Source organism: Doryrhamphus excisus, linkage group LG3, assembly GCF_037039965.1.
Source record: "Doryrhamphus excisus strain RoL-2023G ecotype Guam linkage group LG3, RoL_Dexc_Guam_v1.1, whole genome shotgun sequence".
Lineage (NCBI taxonomy): Eukaryota > Metazoa > Chordata > Actinopteri > Syngnathiformes > Syngnathidae > Doryrhamphus > Doryrhamphus excisus.
Genome location: NC_136359.1, coordinates 2,370,494 through 2,383,593, shown reverse-complemented (window position 1 = coordinate 2,383,593; position 13,100 = coordinate 2,370,494). Strand labels below are relative to the sequence as shown.

General features: G+C 37.7%; 1 protein-coding gene across 2 annotated transcripts; it reads left to right on the top strand.

Moving 5' to 3' along the window:
• Window positions 1-3,044: 3,044 nt before the first annotated feature.
• LOC131127799 (uncharacterized) lies at window positions 3,045-12,431 on the top strand. Of its 2 annotated transcripts, none has more exons than XM_058070039.2 (6): window positions 3,045-3,181; window positions 5,601-5,738; window positions 9,126-10,268; window positions 10,372-10,440; window positions 10,590-10,684; window positions 11,775-12,431. In XM_058070039.2, the coding sequence occupies exons 1-5, from the start codon at window positions 3,137-3,139 to the stop codon at window positions 10,650-10,652; spliced, it is 1,458 nt and encodes a 485-aa protein (XP_057926022.2). In that variant the 5' UTR covers window positions 3,045-3,136; the 3' UTR covers window positions 10,653-10,684; window positions 11,775-12,431. The 2 variants fall into 2 exon arrangements, with proteins under 2 accessions (XP_057926022.2, XP_057926023.2); XM_058070040.2 differs by having other exon boundaries at window positions 3,077-3,181; window positions 5,604-5,738.
• The last annotated feature ends 669 nt before the right edge of the window (window positions 12,432-13,100 follow it).

Below are 13,100 nucleotides of genomic sequence, written 5' to 3'. Positions count from 1 at the left end.
ATATCTCATTATCATGACTTTCTGTCATCATTTTGACTTATCTCAAAATTTGGACTTTTTAATCTTGTTATTTCGACTTTTTATCTCGTTATTTCGACTTTTTGTCATTATTTTGACTTTTAATCTCATCATTTTGACTTTCTTATCTCAAAATTTTGACTTTTTGATCTCGTAATTTCGATTTTTTTATCTCATTATGACTTTCTAGCTCATAATTTTGATGTTTTATCTCGATATTTTGACTTTTTATCTCATTATTATGACTTTCTATGTCATCATTTTGACTTTCTTATCTCAAAATTTTATTTTGACTTTTTAATTTTATGACTTTTTATCTCATTATTTCAACTTTCTCATCTCAAAATTTCGACTTTTTAATCTCATAATTTCGATTTTTATCTCATTATTTGGACTTACCTTTAGGATATTTTTTTTTTCAGTGACGGAAACGGGCTTCCATATTTATACTCCAGTTCATAACTCCAGTTTCTACCTAATTATGCATTTTTGGTCTTGTGCGACTTTTACTCCGGAGTGACTTATAGTCCATAAAATATGCTAATTCAAACTATACTGCTCAGTTATTAATATTAATGTTGGGCAGCATTTCTCCACTTTTGGAGCCTTTTCACTTTCAGAAGAGTCGCAACAAAACGCAAACAAAGGGAATCAAACCCCCCCATGTCCTTCCTGGGTGCAGCATAATGCGACCATATATTCTTCCTACTGGTACTTTTGTTTTTAAACTATATTAATAATTTATGGGAGCATGTACTCACCACAGGATGTCTACTAAAAAAAAGTATTTCTTACCACCATCTTGAAAACACAACCTGATTGAATACGACATCTTCCATGCCTACGACTTCACCTACCTTGGTGACTTGGAGGATTGGGCAAGGTGATCATGTTGGTGTGCTGCAGCTGGGGCTTTTATAGCCGCCTTTTGTTTGCTAACTTGATTGACAGCCACCCTTTTTCCTGCAGCACCTCATCACAATATGTACTTTTATCCACATAAACCATGATCATTATTCATATTCACGCTGGGTGTGTTCAGTGTGAATAGGAATTATTATCATCACACAATATCAAAAAGGATCTTTTATAATTTAGCTGGTGAGATAAAGTCGCTTAAAAAGGGCGGGATTGAACTCAGGTCTCCTAGCTGTGAGGTCTGCGCGCCAACCACTCGACCACCGTGCAGCATTAAAGGCGGACAATAAAAAAAAATGCATCGTTTATCAACTCGGCAGTGGGACCAACCACAGCAAAGTGGGCGTGGCTGGTGGCGGGCCCTGGGCGGAACCACGAAATCCAAAGAAATACAGTTGAATAGGTGCAGATTCTGGAAGTACTACAACGCTTTCTGTGCTGGTTATTGTGTGTAGCTGCTCTATTGGAGTCCAGAAAAACAAAGGGACAAAAAATTAGTCCTCCAGAACGAAGGGCTTCTATATTATTATTATTATTATTATTAACATTATAATAATAATAATAATAATTACTATTATTATTATAATATGGAGACAGGTCATCTTTTTTTTGCGGTCATGAATTTTTTTACGCTAATGGAGTTTCCGCTGTATCTACAAATAGATGCCTCCGTTCAAACAAACGTGTCACAATTAATCTTTTAGTCTTTTTTATTTTAAGCCCTCAGGACCAGGTGGGAAAAGCAAACAAGACAATAAAATATCTGTTGGTTCCGGGATATAAATATATATTCCCAAAATATACATAAATTCAAATGTGTTTTTTACAAATATAAAACGAGGAAAAACATTCTTTGTTTTTTACTAAACACCACATTGACTAACCGCCCCCCCACGACTTCGGGCTATGCCAGAAGTTGCTGTGCCAGTTGCGCTAGTTGTCGGTGCCAGGACACCCCATGCGAGTCAAGGTCGGCGTTCTAATCTGCGTCCACCGTTTGCGAGTATTTAATTTATTTATTGATTGAGTCCGAATTTATTTGTTTTAAGTCAATTTTATTTTGAACTGAGTGGGAATCAAGTCCCACCTGGACAACAGGAACTACTTTGTTGGCAACTGTGACTCAAACCAAATGGATAAGACCGGGGTGTACCCCAGGGGTCAATCCTGGGACCAGCATTGAAGTTTAATAGCCATATTAAATCAATAACATCACCATCTCACTGGGCTCACTAAACAGCTGTGGTACATCTAGAATAAAATAAATCAAAATTTATAAATAAAATAATAAATAAATAAATTAAAATCATATGTAAATTTTTTAAATCTAAAATATATATTTTTAAATTCATTTTATTGAATTTTTTTTTTACAAAAAAAATTCTGACAAATGAATATAATAGGACATGGGTTCCCAAACTTTATTAACTCAGGGCCTACTTGAAAATCTAAAAAATGTCTTAGGCCAATGAATATATTTTTTAATCGTGCAATAAATATTTTATAATAAAAGTAATAATTACATTAATAAAAAAATACAATGAAAATAATTTATATTCATTGCAATTAATTGCATTAATTAAATTAGTTACATTAATTAAGTTAATTAATATAAAATAATATTTGCAAAAATAAATCATATTTTTAATGACCTCGCACGGCCCCCCTGCAGTTCCTTCACAGCCCACCAGGGGGCCGCGGCCCACACTTTTTAAAATTTTATTATGACATATTTTTATTATATTATATTAATAATATAATTTTAAAAAATAATAATAATTAATACGTGTAAATACAAGACCAATCAGATTTATTTATTACAAAATCCAGCGAAATGCCACTTGAACTAAAGTTGTGATCTTTTTGTTTTTTTTTTTTTTTAGTGAGGTGGGGGGGGCAACTTCACTTAAGTAATTTCCCCTCATCAGCTCAGCTTTTTCCTGTTAATATTTTGACAAAATCGCACAAAAATTCTGCTTTTTTTCCCCCCATTTCTGCTATTTCTACTTATCTTTATCACACATACATACTTTTCCATGGCGGCAATGGCAGAAGTGGGATGATGGGGGAGTGTCAGTGAGGAGGGTGGTGGTGGGTGGTGGGTGGTGGGTGGGGTCATGTATAAAGCCTCGTCGCTCGGTGGTCTGCGTTCTTGTGTCGCTGCTTCTTCTTCCTGCCTCTGTCCTCCTTACGCGTCAACATGCCCAGCAAGAAGAAGAAGAACCAGCGTCGCATGCGGCGAGTGGTAAGTCACTACACGCTTGGATTGTACACATGTCAAAAGTATGGAGACACTCTCTCATTTAATGTAATGGGAAAGTGACCCAATACTTTTGCTGTATATGCATTAAACAATGTGCATTTATGTATACAGTACCAATCAAAAGTATTCAGACATGTTCTCATGTTAATAAACACAAAAAAGTCCCAATACTTTTGACTGGCATGCTGTACATTCAAGTGTATATAAACCAGTTAAAAGTATTAAGACATGTTGTCATGTTATTAAATAGAAAAGTGTCTCAATACTTTTGACTGGTAACGTCCATCCATGTTAAATCCATGTCGGGGTCTCGTATGTAAAAGTTGAGGATGGATTAAGTGGAGATTAGGCGTGCGGTTTAAATAGCCTGACATTTAGGATGTTCAGGGGGACAGGACGTGGAGTGCTTGGAGTGGGGGGGGGGGGTGCATAGGGGGGGGTTTGGGAATATTTCCCTGCCTGTGGTGCAAATCCATCACTCGCATTCCTCCCAGCTCGGAGAGTCACCATCATGACGCCAAAGCAGACATCAACAATCAACTGATGATGACTGATGGACCATCGTTAGAACTATTGGGGTGGGGTTGGGGGGGGGGGTAATGGGTGGTGAAGAGACATTCTAGTGACTAATAAATGGGCGTGTAGGGCAAGGAAACTGCAACATACTGGTTTGAATGCGTTATTGTTGCTAGGCGGGCTTTGACCTGGTTCGGAACAGTCAAGACAGTGCATGATATGCTGCATGGAAATAATCAGGGTGGGGGGGCGGGGGGTGTTTGGAGACACTTTTCTTACATTATTATTCTGTTGGGTTGTTTTAAACGATACTATGTGGACAGAAATATCAGAAAAAACACATTTTCATGATATAATATTAATACATTTAAATAAAAATGAAAAGAATAAATATTAATATACCTTATAAAAACATATAAATATAATATAAATAAAATCCTTGGCAATAAAATTGCATAATTTGCTAAATAATTGGTAGTAATTTTTTAAATTAAAATATTACTACTGAATAATAATATAAATCAATTAAGATATAAATAAAAAATAAAGGAATATTTCAAAAATAAAAATGAATAAATAAATATCAGGACACTCCTTTGAATGGAATAATGGCCCAATTTGCCAAATTATGGGTAGCATTTTAAAATTCTTTTTTTTAAACAAAAATATTATATAGTACAAATAAATTAAGATAAAAGTAAAAACTATTAAAAATGAATGTAAAAAAAACAAATGAAAATAACAAAAAAAAAATATAAGGAAAGACTTTTAAATTGACTTTAATTTCTTTAATAATGACTGTTAAATGCTTGGCACTATTTAAAAAAACATTATATATATATATAATATTTAAATTTTAAAAATATTAAAAATAAAAATATAGAACATGAACATTTTTTTATGCAATATGTTTAGATTTTTTTAATTTTATAATATAAATACAATTCTATAAAATATATAAATTATAATGTATATATAAAATATAACAATTTTTAAGAATTAATAAATATGAAATTGTTTTATTTCAGGAATTTAAAACTAATCTGTGTAATCTTTGGCCCATTAATGATAATTGCTTTGTTTTAAATAATCCACACAAATTTTGAATGATGTCATTTGTTTTGTCCCACATGCACATCATGCTGGAATAGTTTTCCCAACTACGTTCAACTTCCCAAGCAGTGGATTCCTAACCGGCGCTCCACGACTTTATTTGGTGCGGTGTCAAAGAGGAAGCCTGCACAAGATCTACGACTCGTTCGTGTCGTCTGAGCGGCCGCTGTTGATAACGAAGACTAAAAAAGAAAAAGTCTCTCGGGTCGGTCTTGGGGCGTCGCGTTATCACCTGTGCAGATAACAGGAAGTGGAGGAGTGGCAGCTTTACTCCATGTTTGGTGGGCTGGGAGGCGGGAGGGGGGGGTTGTTTTTGTTGGGGCACACACACACACACACACACGGACCCGCCACCCTAACAAAAGCATTTTTCAGCCAGCGATTAGAACCCGATGATGCGATTAGGCCCCTCTGTCTGGCGCGGTCGTTGGTTTTGCTGACTCGTGTGGTTTCCAAGCTCGCCCGCTTCATGGAACCTGTCAGGACGCTTCTGATTCTGCCTAATTAGCTTCCTGTTACATAACGGGGGAGCGGTGGGGCGACGCTTGTAGAGTACAAGCCCTCCGAACACTTTGGACACCCCTCAGTGTCAAATTCAAGTCCGCAAAAGCATTCTTTTATTATTTTATAAAATATTTGTATAAATAAAGTTTATATATTTTAATTGTATTAATTGTATTTTTTAAACTCTTAATATTGTCTTCGGACTTTCTATAATAATGTATTATTTTTGGGAGACAAATATGATGAACCTCTCTCCTGGCCCTGACAGCAGGCCCTGAGGAGAGCCCTGGAGGAGCAGCACGCGTCCACCTTGCCCACCAAAGCCACGCCCACCAAGAACCCGAAGGCGAGCAAAGACAAGACGGAAGCGGTCCTGCCAGCTAAAGAAGCCGAAGCAGTCAGTGAGGTAAGAACCGCCTGGTAGATTCTACTCGATTTGTCTTAAAGCTCCCTCTCATGCTAGAGCCTTCACTACACATCTTAAAATTTCTTTTTTTTATTACAATTCTAAAAAATATATTTTTATTATTGTATTCATTTTTTAAATTAAAAAAAATCTATCTTGTTGGCTTTAATTTTGAGAAAAGACGTGCTAAAAAAATCACGTTCAAGTGGCAGGTTGTGTTTTTTCAGGCTTCACTACACATCTTAAAATAAAAATACAATTATAGTATTAGAGTAATATGTGTTGATGCAGACCAGCATTTTCAGAATTTTTATTATTTACATTTGTGTTTATTTATTTGTAAAAAAAAATTGTATATTTTTTATAAACATAAAAAATGTCACATTTTTATTTTTTTTCTATAATTTATTTCTCAGAATATAACTTTTTTCCCAAAATATTAGAATTTTTTCCACAACTTAATCTTCACCATTTTTTTAAACTCATAACATTACTACTTTCCAAAAACAATAAAGTGTTATTTTAATATTTCAATTTTCAGTTACTAAAATGACATTATTTTCCCACCTAATATTCTTTTAAAATTAGAAAATGTGCCTAAAAAAAGACTTCTGGTCCTGTTTTTATGAAGTCATGGACAAAACAGGCTTTGCTACACATTTAAAAATAAAACCTGGCACTCTAAAATCATTTCCATGTCACGACAGTAATAGAATAGTAGAAGGCGGGACTTCTTTCATGACTGACTGGCACGGAAAAATCATTTTCACCCTGCGTAGGGCGGGGCCTTATGGAAGGATGAGGGGGAAGGATGGGGCTTAAACGATGGCGTGGTGATGTTGGGCGGCGAGTGGGAACAGCGTGTTCCATTTCGCAAGGAGGTGGAAAGCCTGCTCCTTCTACATTATTTACACACCCACAGCACAGTTCCCCGTGTGGCCACACGAGAGGGGAAAACATGAGCAGCATAACAACCTACAAGCGCAATCATCATCCGAATAGCGCTCAATGCTACGCGTGTGTGCATGGCGAGCGCTCCAACAATGGCGAGCATCCGTGGCATGCAGGCTGCGAGGCCCACACGTCTATGCTAGTTGGTATCAGCAATGCTGGGAAAGCGATCTGTTCCAGGGTCAAACTGTGGCCAGGAAGAAAGTCAGGTGACTGCTTTGAAGGGGAGACACCTTGCTTATGAAAATATCGATAGAATGTCCAAAGGTGCAAAGACGAAAATGTCGTCTTTGGGTTCATTTAGTGAATTGATTAAAGACTGCCCCCGCTGATACAAAAAGGTACTGCACACATGGTGCTCAACACACATGGTGATTCGCTGTGCTTTAGGGTTTTTTTATTTTATTTTATTTTGATTATTATGATTATTTTCATATATTTTTTTATTTCCCATATTAGAACTTATTTCCTTATTTTGTATTATTTCTCATATTATAATTTTTTTGATAATATTTATCATGTTAAAATGTGTATGTATATAATTTTTTAATGTTATTTAAAATATATTTTTTATAAAATGTGTACAAATATAATTTAATTTCATTTTTTTCTGTTATTTAAAATATATTTTTTAAAATATTTTTATAATATAAAAAAAATGAACAAATAACATTAATAATTATATTTACTGGATGGATGTCATAGTGTGACGCTTCATAGCGTGAAGTGTTCATATTCATACTCGTGGTCCAAGATAGCCTCCAGGAGGGGAACATCCCTTCAAGCCCGTGTCCGCCCGCCCCCCCCATCTGTCTGTCCTGCCCCTCGCCTTTTCCTGTCCGTCCTGCTTGAACCGAAGCAGACGACGTGTGACAGTATCAGCGTAGCTTGCACCCTGCTGCATTGTCGGGCCTCGCTGGAGTACGTGCTCAGTCAGTAAGGAGCTAGCAAGGACATGGGGGTCGTGTTTAGCTGGCTGTGGGGCCCAAGACAACTGGTCACGCCCGCTCTGGAGGACGCCACCATCACGAGGGTGAGTGTGAACATTCAGGGCCTCGAACATTACTTTTTTTTACCTTTACTTAGATATGCAGTTACAAAACCAGTAAAAGTTTTGAGACACTTTCTCATTTAATAACATGACAACATGTCTCAATACTTTTGACTGAATTTGCACCTGAGTATCCAATATCGGTCAAAAGTTTTCATTCAATAACAAAAAACATGCCCAAACTTTTTTTTCATAATATTTTGAAGTTATTCGCCAATCCGAGCCACATGGTGTTCTAGTGGTTAAACATGGCCCCACACTCAAAATGATCTGGGTTCGAATCTCGAACTCGTTCGAGTTTGCATGTTCTCCCCATGCATGCAACCTAGTTTTTTTTCCAAAAATTACAACTTTATTTTGCTTTTTTTACCGTAATATTAATATAATTATAATAATTATTAATATTATTATAAGTTTTAAAGAATATGTATTTTTCCTTTAATATCTCAATTTTATGCTATTAAACACTGACAATATTTTTCATCATGTTATTTTAATTCATTATTTTTTCTTATATTTTGACTTTTCTGGTGTTTTTTTTCTCCAAATATTTGAACTCGTTATTATGAAATTATTTTCTCATATATTATGACTTTATTCCTATAGTAACATATTAAAAAATAAATTTATTTTGTTCTCGTAATATGACATTTTTCTTTAATAGTTCAAGTCTGTACTACTAAAATGACATTTTTTCCTCATAATATTACGGGTTTATTCTCACAAAATAGATTTTTTTTGTTGGAATAAAAATTATTTATTAATTTTTGCATTAAAAAAATCACATATTGCAACTTTGTTTCTTGTAATATTATGACTTTTATAAATTTGTATTATTGTCTTTAATATTTCAATTTTTTACATGTATGTTCTTATAAAATTGAGAATAAAATGTTTCCAAACACTTTACTCTTGTAATTATCCACTCATAATTGGATTTATTCCCATATTAGAACGTTTCCCTAACCTACTTTAGGTTTTAGTGGTTCGATAGCAGCGTCTGTCATATTTAGACGTGGATCCCATTGTTGTCCCAAGTGAAGTGTTTGTATGTGTGCATTACAGACAAAGAGAGACCCACCGCCCACGCTGTTTGCCCCCCTTGGCTTTTGTCCAGGAGAGTCACTCAGGATTTGGGTCGCTGTGTTGGTAGCCTGCAAACATCAAATGTGAATTAAACGTGTGCTTCCAAACGGGCTGAATAATTTAACATCGGACGTTGACTTACAATATTCATGTGGCTTGACACACTTGGCTTCAGTGGTGGGGGGTCGGCGGCATGATGGTGGCAAGGAGGAGAACACTTTGTTCCCTGCAACCGCAACGATAACCTCTTTGTTACCACTTTTCTTCTGGATCTCACTGACCTTGTGTCCCTGTTACAGACGCAGCATGGCGGCCAGACCGAAGTCGTTCAGACATCAGGACCAGCAACTGTGGAACAGGCCGTCACCAGCGCACCTGAACCAGATCAGGCACCAGAAACGGTTGTGGCTCGAGAACCGCAAAAAGAACAAGCAGCTGAAGCAGAAACCGTAAAAGAGGAACCCAAATCCATTGAGCGGGTTGTTGCTGGAGTACCTAAACCAGAACCGGATGTCCTTAAAGTGCCAGAACCGGTTGCCTGCTGCATCCCTGACCCAGAAGTAGTCGTTGAAGCACAACCGGCTGTGAACGTAGAAGCAGAATTTGTGGATCAGGTTGTCGCTAGCGTACCTGAGCCAGAACAAGTGGCTGGAGCAGAACCTGCTATCCAAAAAGTGCCAGAAAAGGTAGTGTGTCGCCTCCCTGAACCGGAACCAGTCAATCAGGTTGTCGTTAACAAGGCTGAGGGAAAACCTGAGCCGGTCGTCTGTTGCATCCGTGACCCGGGACCGGTACTTGAAGCAGAATCTGCTGTTGAAGTGGAATCAGTGGATCAGGCGGTCGCTTGTGTACCTGAGCCAGAACAAGTCGCTGAAGCAGAACCAGTTATCCAAAAGGTGGCGGAACATGCTGCTTGTGTCCCTGACCCAGAACCAGTAATTAAACCAGAACCTGCCATTAAAGAAGCGACAGAATCAGTAGAGCAGGCTGTCTCTAGTGTACCACCACCAGCGACTGCGGCAAAAACGTACGTAGAGGAGGTTCTCACCATCGCACATGAATCAGAACATGCGCCTGAAGCGGAATCTGCACTCCAAAATATGGCCTGTTCCACCCAAGACCCAGAAGTAGAAACCTCTGCCCAAAAAGTAGTGGCATCAGTACAGTTTGTACCAGAAATGGTAAAAGCAGAACCAGTTGTCCAAGCGGAAACTGAATCCGCAGAGCAGGTGGTCACTAGCGTACCTGAAACAGAAACACCAAAGGCTGAATCCGAACCTTCCCAGAAGGTAGCAGTTGGGGAACCAGCTGCTAAGTTAGGAACAGAACCAGAAGTGCCGGTTGTTGGTGGTGTGACAGAAGCAGCTCCAGCTGACAAGGACGAAACAAATGTGGAGGTCCTGGTCGAAGATGGGACTCAAGTCCCTGCGGAAGTCAAAGAGGTGCTTGCCAGAATTCCCTTCTATCCCAAAATCAAGGATGGTTGAAATGAGTCCTGCATAAAAGCTAACTTGATGTTTTTGCTGTCATCTTCTTCCCCTCCAGGAAGCTGCTACCAACCTGAAATGTGTGGAGGTACTCTCTGAAGATACCAGCGTACCATCATGTCAGATGGTGAATAAGACGCAGATCTGTTTTATGAAGAATTCAATCAATCTGGAAAAGAGTCAGATCAATATCGTAGAGTCTTGGCACAACATTTCAAGGGAATCGCATGTCTGGAAAAAATTTGCTAGCTAAAGAGTTTTGTTTTTCTTCTTCAGGAAATGTCAGTGGAGGCGGTGCTGAATGGACACGTGGCTCCAGAGGTCTCCATCGAGGGCTAGAACTTTCAACACAGTCCATTTTTTTTATCTTTGTGAGTTGAAAACATGTTCGGATCCAGTCCAAGTTTTAAGGCAATGAAAATCCAAGGCTATAAACGTTGAGCAAAAGGGGCGAACAGGAAGTACGGTACTAGGTACCAATCTTGGTTCTTTGGGTAACGACCTTCTGCACCTCTTTGGTGTGGTAGCAAACTTATTCTCTGGGTCTTCCTTTGCTTCTTTGGAATCGATCATCCTTGGTATGTAGACTCTTATGTAGACTATGTAGATTCTTCCTTCTTCCTGTGTTGGGTAGCTAACTTATTTTCTGGGTCATCTTGAGTATTTGCATCTTTGGAACCCATCTACCACAAATCTTCTGCATCTTTGCAGAATTGTTGTCATTCAGCCCCACTGGAGGCTTTCACGGCATCTCAATAGGATTCAAGTCAGGACTTGGACTAGGCCGCTCCACAGTCTTCATTTTGGTTTTTCTTCAGCCATTCAGAGGTGGACTTGCTGGTGTGTTTTGGATCATTGTCCTGCTACGGAACCCAAGTTTGGTTTAAGCTTAAGGTCACCAACAGATGGACGGATATTCTCCTTCAGCAGAATTCATGCTTCCATTGATCACAGGAAGTCTTCCAGGTCCTGAATCAGCAAAACAGCTCCAGACCATCACACTACCTCCACCATATTTTACTGTTGCTATAATGTTCTTTTTCTCAAAGGCGGTGTTACCTTTTCGCCAGATGTAATGACACACACCTTCTAAACAGATCAATTCTGTATCGTCAGACCACAGAGTATTTTCCCAAAGGTCTTGGGTCTCATCACGATGTTTGTTCTGGAGTGGTTTTGGTCTTGGGACTTTCTGCCCTGTGCAATCACGTTTTTTCCACCCATATTTACATTTGCTTGTTAATCTGAAACATAGAAGTGGGACAAAGGGAGAAGGGCGCAAAAACTTTTTCACAATAAAAACAAAAAAAATTCAGATTTTTTTTGCATTCTTTCTTGGGAACTTAGTCTTGGGAACCCTCCACTAGTTATCGTACCTACTTAGTTTCCTTGTTGCATAACTACAGTACATTCCGTCCTCACGAACAGAACAAAACCTGCTAATGTTTCTGTCTCTTCCAGATACAACATGGACATTTAGTGGACTTGAAGACAGGAAGTCCTAGCAGGAGGAAAACAGATGGCATCCATTCTTCATATTCGGAGTTTAGAACAGGAAATTGAAGGGACATCTGAATCTCAAAGTGCGTTTCCGGGGTTGGTTCTTGTCCCTCCTGTTTGTATACACCCAAAGAGCCTCGGGCAAAGACCCAAGTGGAACCATATTGTGGCTCGTCACGAGCGCATCAAACATCAGTGAACGAGGCTTCGGGTCCACTCTGCTTTGTCTGGAGAGGGACATGAAGTTTCAAAGAAGCACAATTATTCTGTATGCTTTTTCTTTCGTAAAGGACCCTAAAATAGGCGATCTGTGGCATCCTACTTTTCGACATGTGTTCATTGGGGTGCCATCATCTGGTCATCAGAGAATTATTGAACTGAATTAACGGAAACAAGGTTTAATTAGCATGCTAGGACGCTATCGAGACACATCCTTAGCAATGTTTTATTACAGTTTTCTTATTTTTTTAAATTTTGTATAGACCGTGCAAAGTGCTGGGTTTTATTTTCCGCATGGAAGATGTTTGTCTGAACAAAGCAACACATCGGATGGGATTGTAATTTTTTTTTTCCTTCAGCTGGCTTGACTTTTGAAATAAAGCTGCCAACTCATTACGATGATATTTGTGTTTTGTCTCCATTACACGTAATTTTAATTCCGATATAAATTACAATTCATCATATCACATTTTCACCCAATCCTGGGTTTTTCAAAATGAATTCATAAATCATTGGCTTATTATTAGTCAAATATGCATATCTAAGTGTATATGTCAGCATTGTTACTGCATGAAGCTCTTAATTCCTACTAAATTACATTACTGTTCCTCACAATATTGAGGACCACTTCTTTTCTTGTTTAAAAAGAAAAAAATCTTTTAACATTTGGACCTTATTCCCATTAAAAAAAAACTATTTCAACAAACTAAATTTTCTTCTCATAATTCTGACCTTATTCTCATATTTTGACTTTATTCTTGGAACATTATAACTTATCCCTAATTCTCCACAAATGACATCATTATTCGATGTATTGTCATATTTCAACTTAATACTACTAAAATGTTATTTTCTATCCATTCTGACCTGAATGGTCCCAAGCTGCACTTTGGACACCCCTGTATTATTTTATAGATAAACTGTATTTGTATTTGAAGAGACAATAAATAAATCCATAATATGTCACTTGGATCAAACATCATTTAATCATTCCTTGTGGGTGTTTTTTTTGCATTGAAATCTACATTCATGATATTAGTAGGACATAATTGGTTTGGTAGAGTAAAA

Coding starts and splice junctions, on each gene's coding strand:
- LOC131127799 (XM_058070039.2), top strand. CDS start 3,137: ATGCCCAGCAAGAAGAAGAAGAACCAGCGTCGCATGCGGCGAGTG. Junction 3,182..5,600: donor AGCGTCGCATGCGGCGAGTG/GTAAGTCACTAC, acceptor TGGCCCTGACAG/CAGGCCCTGAGGAGAGCCCT. Junction 10,269..10,371: donor TCCCTGCGGAAGTCAAAGAG/GTGCTTGCCAGA, acceptor CTTCCCCTCCAG/GAAGCTGCTACCAACCTGAA.